This window comes from Dioscorea cayenensis, chromosome 18 (assembly GCF_009730915.1).
Source record: "Dioscorea cayenensis subsp. rotundata cultivar TDr96_F1 chromosome 18, TDr96_F1_v2_PseudoChromosome.rev07_lg8_w22 25.fasta, whole genome shotgun sequence".
NCBI lineage: Eukaryota > Viridiplantae > Streptophyta > Magnoliopsida > Dioscoreales > Dioscoreaceae > Dioscorea > Dioscorea cayenensis.
Genome location: NC_052488.1, coordinates 21,818,609 through 21,834,574, shown reverse-complemented (window position 1 = coordinate 21,834,574; position 15,966 = coordinate 21,818,609). Strand labels below are relative to the sequence as shown.

General features: G+C 33.3%; 3 protein-coding genes across 9 annotated transcripts; 2 read left to right on the top strand and 1 right to left on the bottom strand.

Annotated features, from left to right (window-relative positions):
• Positions 1–339: 339 nt before the first annotated feature.
• LOC120281673 lies at positions 340–4,053 on the bottom strand. 5 transcript variants are annotated; one of them, XM_039288374.1, is made up of 9 exons: positions 3,624–4,053; positions 3,481–3,554; positions 3,138–3,400; positions 2,114–2,182; positions 1,841–1,899; positions 1,671–1,772; positions 1,403–1,538; positions 1,210–1,270; positions 340–539 (listed from the first exon to the last, which is right to left on the bottom strand). In XM_039288374.1, the coding sequence occupies exons 1-7, from the start codon at positions 3,973–3,975 to the stop codon at positions 1,441–1,443; spliced, it is 1,017 nt and encodes a 338-aa protein (XP_039144308.1). In that variant the 5' UTR covers positions 3,976–4,053; the 3' UTR covers positions 340–539; positions 1,210–1,270; positions 1,403–1,440. The 5 variants fall into 5 exon arrangements, with proteins under 5 accessions (XP_039144308.1, XP_039144310.1, XP_039144309.1 ...); XM_039288376.1 differs by having other exon boundaries at positions 341–539; positions 1,210–1,246; positions 1,671–1,766; XM_039288375.1 differs by having other exon boundaries at positions 341–539; positions 1,210–1,246; positions 3,481–3,548.
• A 2,383-nt stretch (positions 4,054–6,436) lies between these two features.
• On the top strand, positions 6,437–10,486 carry LOC120281711 (protein DOUBLE-STRAND BREAK FORMATION-like). 2 transcript variants are annotated; one of them, XM_039288409.1, is made up of 6 exons: positions 6,437–6,543; positions 6,642–6,849; positions 6,945–7,091; positions 7,563–7,704; positions 8,401–8,596; positions 10,441–10,486. In XM_039288409.1, exons 1-5 carry the CDS (start codon positions 6,446–6,448, stop codon positions 8,562–8,564), a joined length of 759 nt encoding a protein of 252 aa, XP_039144343.1. In that variant the 5' UTR covers positions 6,437–6,445; the 3' UTR covers positions 8,565–8,596; positions 10,441–10,486. The 2 variants fall into 2 exon arrangements, with proteins under 2 accessions (XP_039144343.1, XP_039144342.1); XM_039288408.1 differs by lacking the exon at positions 10,441–10,486 and having other exon boundaries at positions 8,401–9,081.
• LOC120281712 (LOB domain-containing protein 12-like) lies at positions 10,454–15,279 on the top strand. 2 transcript variants are annotated; one of them, XM_039288410.1, is made up of 3 exons: positions 10,454–10,564; positions 14,047–14,212; positions 14,538–15,279. In XM_039288410.1, exons 2-3 carry the CDS (start codon positions 14,057–14,059, stop codon positions 14,874–14,876), a joined length of 495 nt encoding a protein of 164 aa, XP_039144344.1. In that variant the 5' UTR covers positions 10,454–10,564; positions 14,047–14,056; the 3' UTR covers positions 14,877–15,279. The 2 variants fall into 2 exon arrangements, with proteins under 2 accessions (XP_039144344.1, XP_039144345.1); XM_039288411.1 differs by lacking the exon at positions 10,454–10,564 and having other exon boundaries at positions 13,929–14,212.
• Positions 15,280–15,966: the final 687 nt, after the last annotated feature.

Below are 15,966 nucleotides of genomic sequence, written 5' to 3'. Positions count from 1 at the left end.
GGCGAAGATATTTTGTTTTTATTTGGGTAAAAAGAAGTGATAACTCTGAAGCGCGTGGAAGGCACAAGCACGTTGTGGACATGGTTTGCTTGTCAGTGCTAGAATCTCAACCACATCTCTCTTTGTTTTTTTTTTTGGGATTCAAAAGTTGTGATAATGGTTTAGATGGTTGCTTTACTCACTCTTATCTTCAATTTCATCTTTCATTTATTTATTTATTTATTATTTTCCCAATATTTAATGATAAAAGCACCTTTTATAAAAAGAATAAGCACCAACGAATTAGAAAAGGGCCTTTTCACTAGCTGTCTATCAACTATTGTTTCTTTTTTAATGTTAATGTGCATACAAGTTTTTTAATGTCTCAACTTGATTTAAAAAATATATATACAAATAGATGATAAACACCTCTATTTAACATAAGTTAAAAAATATGCATAAATATAATACGTAAACTCAAGATCAATAATACATGTACCCTCATATACAAACTCAAAATCAACAACACATGTACTCTCATCTTGCGTAGGTGTTGGATTCTGAAATAAACATAAATTAGATTAGAAATATCTTTCACATAAATGTTATATATATATATATATATATGGGGGAATAACTCATACATTTTTTTTTAGTTTTTCACATATGCGAAGTAACTTGTCAAAACAAAAGATGTGCATTTGAAGAAAAAAAAAAAACAAGCAGTTGTTACCTGCAAGAACAGTGCATCACAAGAAAAATATTCAGAAGTGTATGTGAGGACAAAAAACACATCAAAAGGTGAGTCTGGTGGAGTGGAGGTGGACCACACAAGCATGTGTAGCTTTTGGCTTTATGTCTCTGCTAGTTGCTAACAAAATATGGGTGCTCCCAACTTCAAATTGATATTCAAATATAACTTTGAATCTAATTTCAATTGGCATGATGAACTACATCAATTTTCTTAGGTTCAGATCAGATGATTCAGATCTACATCATTTATGTAAAAGTAATTCAGAATCATATTCATTTTAACTCAGAATGAAGATTGAATTCTATTATGAAAAGCATAATAATAGACTTCTAACACTAGTTTAGTCATCCCTTCCTCCTTCCTATTTTAAAATCAGCAAACCTTTTTAAACATGAATTAGCACACATCTGATTAGCCTTTAAACATTTTAAAGGACATAAAACTTGCATCTTTGAGAGAAATGGCAAGTGAAATACCTTGAATTTTCTGGAATTTCCATCAGCACTGTATTCCCTGAGAAAGAGATTACATTAGAGGCTGACCCTTCAGACAAAGAAAAAAAGCAAAAAGATAAGACTCTTTGAAAGTGCGGGTCATTTTACAATCAAACTGATTGTCTGGTAAGATCATAAACAATTCAGCACAAAATTGGTAGGTCACGAATCTCACCATGAATTATTCCAATCAGAGAGGACGGCACTAAAAAATTATGCGCCACCACAACGCAAAGAAAGCTTGTCTCCGTACAATGTAATCTTCCAAGGACCGGCTTGGAGTATAAAGACCGAGCCTTTTTTAGGCACAACTGTTGAAACCATGCCATTAAAATATACCAGAAATCAGTTCCAACTTTAAGCTTAGATTAAAGAGTTTGCCTGATGTATGATAACTAAGAAGGAAAAAATTCTTAGATAGTTTGTTATGTCAAAGTTCATACCTAGAAACCTATTTTCTGTTGTGATTATTCCAAAAGTCTGTGCAGTTTCTCGAATCATGATTCCGTTTACACCTTTAAAGACGGCTGTTTTGCATTCTACAACTAGAAGTTCCACAGAATTTTAGTGCTTACACAGATTAGCAAAAAACGAAATTTAGAACAAGAATTACCTGAAAGAATAGCGCCATGAAGATCTGCTATAAGAAGGTTTTGAGCTAATTTTTTGCCCCTGAAGATTGTGAGCTTGTTTCAGAAAGATGGTCAAGAGTAAAAAGCACAATATATATCACCTACCAAGAGAAAAAGGTGACCAAAAAGGGACATGCATGTTTGTAACTTAAAGATGTGTAATGTGTAAGCTCAAGAATTAATAAAAGTGAACAATAGGCACCTGTGAATTTCTATAGGAGACAAATACTCATTAAAAGATTGAGAGCACGCACCCAATTTCTTTCAAAAGCTCAAGAATGTATTCTTTCCATATCTCATGCATGGGCTTGAACTGATCAAAGCTGAAACAGAAATGAGTTGGGAAAACAAATTACATAAATAGCACAAAGTCACAAGATGCAATCATTGAGGAAATGCTGCTGTAATCAAACTAATTTACCAAAAAAAAACTGCCAAATTAAATAGCATGCTCATAATACAGATCTCATGTTTAAATTATTTTGATACCAAAGGCCCTCTCTAATATTGGACAAGGATAAATTGAATACTGAAAACTAATAATAGAATGTTTGCTTCGAATGGTGTGTGTAGACACAGTAATCAATAACATATCTATCTATGATTCCTAAATAAAATATCATAATATAATTAGCATATCAAGTTCAAATCTGTTAACCCAACAACAAATCAAGTATTTACAATCAGAATGCAGGTTCATACACAACCAAAATGAACTTACTAGCTCTAGGTGTGAGATCTGTGGAAAATTTGACATCAATTGTCATAAGTACCTTATTTTCTACACCTTAAAGTAGATTTGCTATGATACATGATCAAATCTAGATCAAGCTTGATATTTTGGAAAATACAGTAAACACACTTCATTGTTACCCTTCAATGATAATAGACAGCAACACCAGGCTTGTTACACAACAAGCTCCTCTATTGCATCCAACTTATTACAATCTACACAACCAAGTCACCTCTATCCAATTTTTATTAGCATACGATGCTTTTATTGTTACTATTTTCATTGTAATCTATTATTTATTGCTCAATATTATGGCATCCAAAATATCAATTTCTACATTGCAAAGTTAAATGGAAGAATCCTGCTTTTATATACACAACTATTAAGTATATGTTAAACAACTGAAACTGAACAACTAACAAGTGCAATATACTAATAGCCAAAAATAACTTTGTATAAATAAGAGATAAAAAACCAACTTGACTGGAGTATCCTACAAGAAATCATTCACAATCAATGTCAGTCCATAAAGCACAAAAACTTACTTGTGAAACTCTTTAGGCAAATTAAATGATCCACACTGCCGATGCTCTCGCATTGACATATGCTTCTTGGATCTATTTGAAAGGTTTTTCAAGGCTTTAGTGCGTGAATTGGCTGAAGCAGCATTCTTTGACACAAAATTATCAAGAAGAATCCAACTGTCAAACTTAACATTCCTGGATCCCTTAGCGTACTGATACCCCTTGTCACCACTCAAAAGGATATCCCGAATCACTCGGTTCACATCCTCCCCTCTATTCGATTCCTAAAAATTACTACAAGTTTCACAATTTGCACAAATCTAAAACTCTAAATTTTGGTAAATTTGCTAAATCAATCAAGCACCTTGGAAGCATTGGTCTTGAGATTATCATGCAAAATTTGACTGATCTCGGAGTAGGCTGGGTGAGGTTCTACATCTACGTAACATAAGCATGAAATTAGACACTAAAATCAAGTAGAACTTCAAACAGATAAAATTAATCTACCAGAAATCCCTGATTGAGCTCTAGGCTTCAAGGAGGAGTCGCAGGGCTGTTGAGGAGAAGCAACAGAGCAATCTTCTACTTTGCTTTTATCTTTCGAGGCCGAAGGCTTGTACCTCTTGGCTGCGGCATTTTCCGCAGACTTGGAGGCGGCCGCGAATCTTCGCTCCAGTGCATCAAGAGCCCGCTTCTTTGATTCAGAGATAAGGGGAGGGTTCTCAGGATTTCCGGGTGCCCTAGCGATGCTCGGAGCCTGCGGCGACTCCGCATCAGGACCTTGTTCGATGCGCTTGTCCCGTGACACGCTGACCTTCTGCTCCTCTTCCCTGAGAGTTCGATCCTCCGGTGGCCGCATCGCTGCGTCGGCGGTGAGGGTCGAGGGCGGGAGGTGGTCGAGGGTTTGAAGGCGGCAGCGGGTGATGTTGATGTTAGGGCAGCGAGTTTGTTATTTAAAAAAAAATTAAAAAATTGTAATTTTATGGATAACTTATAGTTATCAATTTTATTTTTTAATATCTTATTTATCGTGATTTATCCCTTTTTATTTTTTAAATGTATTTTCTGTTTTGTAGAGAGTTTCTAATTTTTACATAGCATGAATCTATTATTAACTCTGTAATTTTTAATTACATCTTACAGTCTTACTGAACTCTTTAACATATTGTTACATCAACCACCTTCAAAGGCCCATTGTTGTGAATCTGAATCACATTAGCATGAAGCCCCCCTCACTCTTCAGATTTTATTATATAAAGCAAATATAATACATTATAGGCCTCTTATTTATTTCATTAGGTAATTAGGGGTGAGAAAAAAAAATTTGATCCAATTTGATACGATATCTGATTTTTGAACCTAGATTTTATGGGTGCCCAGTCCGAATTTTTAAAATAAAAACCGGATCAATTAGAGAAAAAATAAAAACTAGGTACTCAAATCCAATCCGATTCTCAATATATATATTAATAAATTTAAATTTTACATGGAGTAAAAAAATCTAAATTTATAATTTAATATATATACATTAATAAATTAAATTTCATAAGGGTTAAAATGAAAAAAATCCAAATTTATAATCTAACAACTTTAAAGAGTTATGTATAATAATAATAATAATAAATTTAAATTTTACAGGGTATATAATTCCCTAATCTAATCCCTTCAATATATATATATATATTTATATATATTCTTTTAATTCCTCTCTTCTAGCCTTCATCACCCACATCTTCTTTTTGGTTTCATTATTGCTAAAACATTTTGTGCTTCTGAAAATATTTGATTTTTTTTTTGGTATTATTTCAGATTGATATAATTTTTTATTTTTTTATGTCAAGAATAATATAATATAATATTTTTTTTTAATTTATAAATTTATTATATTTGTTTTTTTAATGTAATGTTATTATATATATAAAAAATTCCACCGATAAAGTGTAAAATTCTATTTGGATATCCGGTATCTAAACCGGTGGTTTTCGGTATTTGATTTAAATCAGGTAGGATAAATTTTTATTAATCCAAAAAATTGGATACCCAATTTTTGCTCACCCATAAGTAAAGAAGATGTAATGCATTATAGTCATCTCATTTATTAGATTTTATATAACGCATTATAGTTTGGTCATGAAGTCGTACATTGCATGCATATAGTAGAGTCTTAGTGGTTGATTATAATTACCATGCGGTGCATGATAGTTATTGAAGTGGATGACAAATATCTAATAAAATTAATAGAGAAGCATGATGAATTCTCTTCAGTTTCTCTTCTTATCATTCTGGTCTTCTCTTATCTCTTCTAAATATTTACATTTCCTATCTTTCTTAATTCCTAAAGGCATCTTGTGTGCATCACCCACGTACTGACATTATTATTGTTGTTTTTTTAATATGTTTTTCATTTTTATAAAATAGAATAATCATTCATCGGTCATGTAAGCATATGCTTTCAAAGTATATTACGCGTCCTAGCCCTGCAACAAGGGTTTGACTCCATCTTCACATATATATGGACTCAATGCTAATACGTTATAACTACCGTTGTTTTTTAAAGCGAATAAGCCATATGTTAAAAGTGTATGCTCTCTATTTGTAACGAAAATTTAACCATTTATTTTTATTTACACATGGAATCTTGTACTAATAAGCTAGTACCATCATTAACTTGTTAATTTTTTTCTCTACTTTTAAAAAATCCAACAATTTTAAATGAATAATTTGAGACATATTAATCACATCTTATTGTGAAGTTAATAATTTTTTTTTTTTTTTGTCAAGTCAAAAATTAAGAGTTCAAGTACCTTTGCTCACATTTCTATGAGAAAACAAGAAGAATGAATTTGAATCTCTTGTTAAGTGAGTGGCTATGTAATTAGTTACTTCATGGTCTAATGCGGAATGCTTAGTTACAATATTTTCACTATATGTGGCGTTTGAAGTAATGGAAAATAATTTAAATTTGGAGTAACATATAATTAAAATTGTATAAATACAGTTTACCATAAATTGCATTTACTTGGGTAATTTGTAAATATGAAAAAAATGTAATTATAAATTAAGAACCACAATCAAATAAGGCTAATAAAACTAAATTAATATATATATTTTTTTTAAAAAAAATAAATCACAAATTTATTACTAAATCAAGATTTTAGGGGGTGTCGAATATATTAAAAAATAAAATAAAATAAATTCAATTTTTATAAGAAAAAATAGAAATTATATGTCATTAAAAAATTAATAAAAAATAAAGAATAAAAAATAGTTTTCAAAATAAAATAATTAAAAATTTTAAAAAAAATTTCAGCCCCGACCATGGTGCGGTAATGGCGGGAAAAGGAATCCGTTCTCATCTCCAAGCAATCCCCGTGGGAGATGTCAGGGAGAGCATCGCCTTCCTCCGCTCCACTCTCCAAAATCGAAGGTACATCTCTGCCCTAATTTCCCAAATCCATCTCGATTTCCCTACGATCCATGATCTGATCTCCATTTCATATCGGGAAACCCTCGATCCTGTTTTAGTTTTGGAAGTGAGACGCTCTGGGCTTTGGAATCAATTCTGGTGGCCAGAGACGTGAGATCTCTGGTGAAGACGAGAGCGGCATTGCGAGATCTCTTGAAATCAGAAGCCACATCTGTTTTGGGGGAGATTTCAGATAGTAGCACCGATCTGAAGCTTGGAATTGTGGATTTCTTTGTTAAGGCTTTTGCTGTTGTGGGAGATGTGGAAGTGAGCCTTCTTCTCATATTCTTTCTAAATTTCTTGTCTACTAAGCTTGTTCTAGTGTGTTTATTGATGCGTTTATGTTGATATTGTTTTCATAGAGTTGCTTGGCATTGAAGTATGAGGCTTTGGTCCTTCGGGATTCTAACAATGGTGAAGATGATCACTCCCTGCGAGTTTCTTTTGAAGAATGGCTAACTTTTGGCAAGGATTCACTTGATAATGGATTTTATGCTATCGCTGTGAAGGTCAAATTCTTGTCACTTGTCACTGAAACATCCTTATATGAATACCTGAATTAGTCAATCATGTCTTTTTATTCTCTGCCTTTTAATGCTAGTCTTATTCTGTGCTTGAATGATTGTTTAACAATGGCATTGGTTATATATTGAAATTATACTAGAAAGATACTTTATTCAGAAGATTTATTTGTTCTTACATCAGTGAAAATGGCTTGAATTTTTTCGTCAAAAATGTATAAGAGCTTAACAACAATATCTATGAGCTCGAACCATTATGTGTCATTACATCTGGGATACACTATAAATCCATCTTCCCCAGTCATTTTAATTACTAGGCATAAATATTGCTGTTAAGGTCTTTTGCTCATCTGCTCGTGACTTACATGGAGCTTGTTTCAGTCTTTTCATTCCAAATAGATCTTTTGCCACATAATCAATGTGTGTTTTCCTTTTTCTCATTCTGTTAAATATCTGCAGGGATTTGAAAATGCACTTTCATGTGCTCAACCTGATAGAAATGTAGATTCTAAACATGGCAATCTCGTCACTAATGTCCAAATGGTCAGCACAGTAACAAAGCTTAGAGACATGGCCAGGGCATTGATTGCTTCACATTCTGGTACGTATAACTTGAGTTGAAATCCAAGTTTACAAACTTATGTTTACAAAACATTGAACTTAGCATTTCCCAATTGCTAATTTCCTGGATATTGAGTAGGTGGCCTGCTCTTACAAACATTGCACTGTTACAAGACTTCTCATCATGGCACTGATGTCATGCACGGCAAAGAAATTTTGCAGTGTAGAATAAGAAAAGTGGGTTAAGGCAGAGTGGGTGATTCCATAAGCATACCAGCTCTATCACAGTTATAATACTTTTGGCAATTGATAAATAGATCTTCACCAAGCCAAAGCTACATTTCAATCTTGGTGAAGAAATTCATAATGATACGGGAAGTTAAATGGTATATAGTTCAAGAAATTATGGCGTAGTTATATAGGAGAGGGGGTGATACCCACAGGCATGCTTAGCAAAAACACGTGCAAATCAAGTCTTGGTTAAATAATCATTTTTTGGCTGGATGTTAGTTCTTACCTTTTAAAATAGTATTGTTTATTTATGGCATACATACTCTTCTTAAAAAGCATGTTTTATCATGTTAGTGAAGCATGTATTCACTGGTGAATTTTTAAAGGGTCTATGGTCTCACTTTTTATGATTTTCTACATGCAGTGTTACTTTTTTCATTTTTAATGAAATTGGAACTTCAAAACTATTATGTTCATTCTTTGGATCACCTTTTTGGATTGTCAGTTCAAACGCAAGCAACGGAGTATTTGAAAAGAAAATTGAAAGATCAAGGCAGCAGTTTGTGCTTAAAAGAGAAAAGAAACGCTGCAAGTTATATGTTCAGAAGGGGCATTAAGAATCGGAGCCTGAAAAAACTCTGTCGAAGTCAAGAAGTTCCACTAAACTAGCAAAAAGTTTTTCTCATTTTTACATTTCAAGGGTAGGCCAATGCTTTATAAGAGTTCCTGGACATGTGATCCTTCTGGTAATCTGAGTCTGAAGTGTATACTTTCTATTGATACTCCTGTTTTTTGCTTTCTGTTATGATTCTTCTGATTGAGACAAATATTATCAGGATCAGAGCTTCATTTCTCTTGAATTATACTGTTAGATGTTCAAGTTCTGAAATCATAGCTTAGGTCCATCCTCAGGGCTGTAAATTTAGTGGTTAATTCCGGGGCACTCACTAGCCCAAGCCCAGCCTGGGTATAATATTTTATTTAGAATATAAGTCAGGGGATATTTTATTTTCCAGCCCCGCTTCCTGGACTGACTATGGCCCCATTTGATGAAGTTCCAAACTTTTTACATTTTTTTTTAGCTTCTTACCCCATCTCTGATATCTTTTGAATTTTAGAGGATGCATTAGCATCAAAAGACTAATCTTGTTTCCCTCGCTTTTACCAACAGCAGTCAGCTTTTATGGCTAGCATCTGGATGGAAGTCTATCGGTATCCGGTCAATGCTTTTTAAAATCTTTTAGAATATGAATGAGAAGGATTTTCTTGGAAGTTTGGTGTAAAGTGCTGCACTTTTTGGTAACAAATCAACTTTTATCTTCTATGTACTCGAGTTGTCTCTGACTATTTCTCCCTGTTATTGTGGAAAATAGTGACATGTTTAGTAATAAGATATCCTTAAGCAAATATATCTTTAGTTCCTAATAACGCTGGACTTACTTGGCAGTATTCCCTTTCCTGTATTTTGTTACTAAGCCAGTTTATCAAGTTATTATCTGCGTGCTGCTTCCCTCCCAAATGAGGCGTCTTGTTATATTCTACTACTTTTCCCCTAGATGTCGAAGATAACATTGTCTTAGTAAATAATTCAGTCATGTGACTGTAGGTTCTCTACAAATTTCTACATCACAGACATGTACATCCTTAGTAGAAAAATAATGTCTGTTGAAATTTTTGTGATATTCATCTACTATTGAATTTTCATGGCGTTCTTGGAACCATTTTACTGAGTCCTCAGGGAGATGAACCAGAGCTCTATTCTAATGCTCATAAGACTCAATTTCTGGATGTTACCTTTTCGACCACCGAACAATTTATTGTTATATCAATTTGCACTTGTATTTCTTCAACTGGCTGGCCTTTTTAACAACATTAATGGCTTTTGAGTGACTGGCCACTGTTAAACCTTGGATGCACATGCATGAATTCAGAGACTTCCGTTGGTAATGCAAGATTAATACAAATGCTTAGATTGTTTCATGAAACTTTAATAGCTTAATCTGTTGTTTTCTTTCTTTTGATTGGTCTCAAACCAGATGCTTGAAGACACATCTAGCTGGTCAGGCCCTATATTTGTGATACGTTATCCCTTATGTGCTATTCTTCATCCTTCATCTTATGGTTTTTGTTTATCAGTTATTGCCTGTAGAAATGTCTTAGCTTGTTATCTTTGCTGGCGCGAAAGATTACACTACCAAGGGTGTCATTTTTATCTTACAAAAATTAATATTTGTTATAAACTCGATTTTTTAACCAAAATGAGCATTCAATTGTAGAATTTGCGACGGTCTTAAAAGTAAACTCAAGCAAGGTAAGATGTTTTTCTTTTCACATGTTTTTATTTATTTTTATGGTCTCCCATCCATTATGTATGCTTTTTCTGACATTAATTTCATTCTACAGCCACTAATGTTCCTCTTTAATTGTTCAAAGAGGAATGCTATTGATTACCAAAAAGACTGGAAATAGAATTTCATTTCAAATTCCTGCATTAACTCTTTATTGATGAAGTTTTTCTAATTCTTTTTACCTATCAAGATATCAGTTGATCAGAAACAGGGAGCTTATGGAGCTATACACGTTTGGAAGCCTTGGACCTAGGACATGGTCCCACTCTTCAGTCATGCCATTACCAGTGTGCCGGTGCCGACGCTGACACTCCAGATGCGGTTTGTCTTTGTCTTTGTTTTATCTCATTGCACCATTGCATCACATTTACAATGTCAAAGCCTCTTCTTAAGCCACATCCATTATTTTGTAGGAAAATCATTTGCATTAGTTGAAGAAACGAATCTCCATTCAATGCATGCATTGGAGCACGCATGTTTTTCTTTTCCACCCTCTCTCCAAGATAGCAAAAGATGTCTGTTTCTCCTCTTTTTCTTAATTCAAACTCCAATGCACTAGCATGCTAAGGGCTAGAATAACACACAGCACTGGTTTTCAACACCAGTGACCCTCTTATTTTATGGAAACATAGTGCTTTTTTTCCTTGGAAGAGAAGGGAGGATGAGCGGGGAGTTTGAGACTCATGTGAGAGCATTAATTGCATTAGAGATGGCCATGAGACTTGGGTAATAGAGACCAGTTCAACACTCCATTTGTTTTTCATCCCCTCGTAATGGGTTGCTTTTTTTATAATCTCTAGGCTTTAATTGGATGTCGGACAATTAAGAGCCCTCCCACTCTTTTCTGTTTTGCTTGCTGATTTATTAATCAGACTTTGCAGTTCAAGATAGGCAATTGGTTTTGCATGCATGTTGCCCCTGCATATCTTTACTTTGTCACGCTTACAAGAGAATGGGGTGAAGCGTGTAAGTCGGATAAGATACCTTGATGTGATAAGCCTTTGATTGGTGTCACACTTGACTCTCTGTTTCTTGGGTGGAATCCGAGGACAGAGATATTATTTATATTAATATTAGTATTGATGCTAGTATGTGTAGTTACTTATTTTCTACGTGTACGCTTGTTTGAATAGCAATATGGCATGCGTTTTTTTTTTTCATAATTAGGTTAGAGAGTCCCTTTCTTTTGCTATTTATATAGAAAATAATTCAAATTGCTTGGCCCGGGGATGTGAGAAGTCTGATTTTTTTTTTTGTTAAACTGGCTGCTCAATTTGACATAGAAGAAATCTCTGACGTCACATGTGCATTAGAACAAGAAAAACTTGTAGAATATTAGAAAGCTGGAAAGGTTTAATTCAAACTGTGTATACCTTTAGGTTTAAATTGCATTATTGTGTTGAATTGTTCGAAGGTGACAGGTGATAGTTCTATTATTATGAATATAAAAGCCATTTTAGAAGAAAACCACGAGCCATTCATTTCTCCCCCCAATCTAATGTATCCTCTGCCTGTGTTTGCCTTAGGAAGAGAGAAAACAATAGATCTATCATTAAATAGGCAATATAAAGTTTTTTCTTATATAAAAGTGAATAGACTACACTATATTTAAAAATGTAAAAAGACGAACAATAGACAATATAAAGTAGATTGATGAACCATACTAATGTTACAAGAAATAGAATTTGAATATGTATTAACTGAAAAAAAAAAACTTAAATACATTGACATACACCAACATGGAATAACATTATATAAAAGAGGGAGTCTGCATGTCAAAATACAAATATATAAAATAATATTTATTTTTTAATAAATGTGGACAAGTCACATGTCATAGACAAGTATAGCAAGGAGTTGAGTTTAATTAAATTTATGCTTTTTATTGTTAGAATTTAAACTCGCTTTTGATCTGCCAATGGATCAAATAGTGATTACATATAAAATAATAATTTTTTTTTGCAGAAACTAATCTAATTATATATATATATATTAATATATATAATATTTATGAATTGCATAGAAGCATGCATCCCGTCTCTTCATTAGTGGTATTGTCAATGGATCAAATAGTGGTTGTATATAAAATAATAATTTTATGGAGAAACTATTCTAATTATATGTATATATATATTATTTATAAATCGCATAGATGCATGCATACCATTTAGCCATTATTTTCAAACTCTAAATAGTTTCCGGTACTCACCTGAAAGTTGCTTGCCACCAATTATCGTTGTCTATGTGGGACCAATGATAGAGTTCATTTCTAACACTGCGGCATGGAGACCCAATTATGGTTCATGTCCTTACAATGCATGAGAAGTTGGATCCATCTTTCATTCTACTATTCTTGCTAGACACCCACCACACCAAAACCCATGAGCATACGCAAATTTATTGCTGTGGAGGAATCACACCTCGTCGTCTCCATTTTTATAGACGTGACCACGTGAATGTCTCTGAACAAACATTCACGTTGAGCCCTTCTTTTTCTCTTCTAGGGTTAGGGTTTTTCGTCGTTATCAAACCCTAATTAAATGTCCACACATTAATTAACTATATATAAAACTAGAATTATTCTAATCATCCACTCTCTATCTTCGTGAGATGGAGAAATTAGAGTCAAAGGGGAACGTGGTGGCAAAGCTAGATAGAGTTTTGTTAGAGAGAGAAAGAGGTGGTCTTATGAACTTTAGTTAGCAGCAGCCCGCCTATGGCCTATTCACGCGTCTTAGTGACAGTCAACATGATAACCATTTGTTTTCTCTTCATTTCCAATCAGAACTGTTTCGTAGCCTCACCGCCTCATTTTGCACGATGTACGACATGATTCTCAGAAAGATCTCTAAATGCCTTGCTTTATTTTTTTTAAGCCTTTTGAGTTTTCTCTTCTGTTTTTTTGGACTAGCTTTGGTTGCATTTGCATTGTGGCGTTGAATATCTATAGAACAACATGTGATCAAAGTTTGATATTAGGCTGTCAGTTGATTATAAAATCTATAGAGATATATATATAGGTTTCTTTTTTCTTTTTCTTTTTATTTTTGGGTGTACTTAAAATTCGTACGTCAAGGATTTGAAATTTAAATGGAGACACTCCTTAATCTCTTGCTTTGCAATGAGGGCTACTCATGTGGACTTTTTTGTTTTTTTCCTGGAAAATGCCAACCATATGCTAGGTTTAGTGCATTAGAAGAAGAACCAAGATATCATTACTTAATTGTAGCTCTCCTTGATTACTTTGAATAACATGTGAACCATGAAAAGAGAGGCTTGATTTTTGCTACTATTGATGAACATGAATGTGAAGTTCATGTGTATTTACAGAATCTGTAGAGACTTTGATCAGAAAAATAATTGATGATAATGGTTAGTCTTTGAAATATTGTTCTATCACATGCAAACACATACTGATAATGCATTTTGGGTTTAAATCTCATTTGAATGAGCATTGTTTGAATTGGAACTTATTAAGATTTCTAATCATTAAACTTCTGTTCACTTCTTTAAAAATGTGGAAATTTTATTCATATATTATGTATGGTTACAAGACTTTCTCTGGTTGTAATAATCAGTGATAGCCATATATAATTATTTGGTAGCTTCTTGAAACCCTAAGGATTTGCCGTATATAATTATATATATTACTTGGCTTAGTTATGGCAAACTCACCTACCTTTCCTAGCTTTTACTATAAATAAGTACATCCATCTTCATCTTGATCCCCGGTTCTCCTTTGCAACCAACACCATCATATCATAGTTATCCATCTCTACTTCATTGATTCCCCTTTGCAACAGGTATTAAGTGATGGGCGGAAACTCTCCATGTGCTTCATGCAAACTCCTCCGGAGACGATGTGCCAAAGACTGCATCTTTGCTCCTTTTTTCCCTTCCGATGATCCTCACAAGTTTGCAATTGTTCACAAGGTTTTTGGTGCCAGCAACGTTAGCAAGATGCTGCAGGTCCTCTCTCTTTCTCTCTCTGCGTCGTTTATGTATTTGTATTATGAGGTTTATCTGTGAAAAAAATCTTCAAATAGATTCAAATCTGTGCTTTTTCCTGAAGTTCTCTTTCTAACAGGAATTTCTGAGACAAAAAGAAAAAGAAAAAAAGACTCAAATCATTATTCAATGATCACTGCATATGCATGCTTTAATTCAAATGAATTCTTTGTCTAAACATACACTGATTGATTAGATTAGATTAGATTAGATTAGATTAAATACATATCAAAATGATCAGTCATGTATATCAAGTCTTATTTCTCCCTCTTTTTCACTCTTTTAGGAACTTCCTGTTCATCAAAGAGCTGATGCAGTTAGCAGCCTTGTTTATGAAGCAAACGCAAGGATGAGAGACCCTGTTTATGGCTGTGTTGGTGCCATCTCTTACCTTCAAAATCAAGTATCCCAGCTTCAAATGCAACTTGCAGTGGCTCAGGCTGAGATCCTTTGCATTCAGATGCAACAAGAGAATCCTTTAGAGAACCAGCAAATGCCCATGGAACCTGATGACAAGTCCTTTATTATGCACAACAACCTTGCATCACTTCCTCAGTTCATCAACTTCCCTTCTTCCAGCAATGTATCTCAGGAGCCTCTTAAGAGAGAGTCTCTTTGGACATAAAACTTTTTGGAGTTCTTTTTCTAATGCATTACTGTTTCCTTTTTTTCTTCTTCTTAATTTCCTTGGTACTGCACAGCATCAGCTTTTCAAGAAGATATCTTGAAAATATGGAAAGGGAAGTGTGAAAGAAGATCAGTTCCATTAACTTTGATTTGCTGTTGGATTAATGGAGTCAACCTTTGCATGTGGGATATTGAGTAAATTAGGGTTTTGTGTCCTGCTTCCTGAACAAACTACTTGTCTTTGCCTATAAGTGGGTTTCAAACAAGCACTCAAATCTGTTGGCATTTAATTAAAGCATGAGTCATGAACACTTTAATGCCTTTGTCTTTTTCTTAGTTACTATTTAATTCAATTTTAGTCCCTGTTCTGACCGCGTCCTTCATGTAACTAAAATATAATCTTATCTCAGTGTTTTTATTGTTTAGGTATGTATTTTTCTAGTTGTTTCTTTTTATTTTGAGAAACTAATTAAATGTGATCAATCCTGATTTAAAGAATCTTTTACTGTCCTTTCAAACATTGAAATACCATTAAAGGATTTTTTTTTTAAATAATGGAGAAAAGGTATTTTGTTTAATTAAAAAAAAAAGGTAAGTATAAAAATATTAATAGCATGACCACATATAGTAGAATTAAAAAGCCACAAGGCCAATCTATTTTTAGCGATCAAATTCGGTGAAAATATTTTTTTTATAAAAAATTTTCTTTTTTGTCAATAAGAGGTTCAATATGAGAACATAATGGCAAGCAAACAAACACAGTAGAATCACACCCATCCATCAGATCACACCAAGCAACCTCCAGTGATTTAAAAAAGAGATAATTATTATAAAAAAAATACATTTATTATTAAAACATCTCTGTTTTGTTCAAATCATTGATAATGACACTCTCCTTCAATATCTCACTCTAATGTCTTCATTGTCTTGTTTCTTGCATTTTGAGTATTGATGTGATGTTACTTTTATGAATTTGTGGGATCTTTTATAATATTCTAATATGTTATTCTTATTTATTTATATGAATTCTTTAAAAAATAAATATTGATAAATTACGGTCAAATATTCAATGATTTGGAAAAATTAAT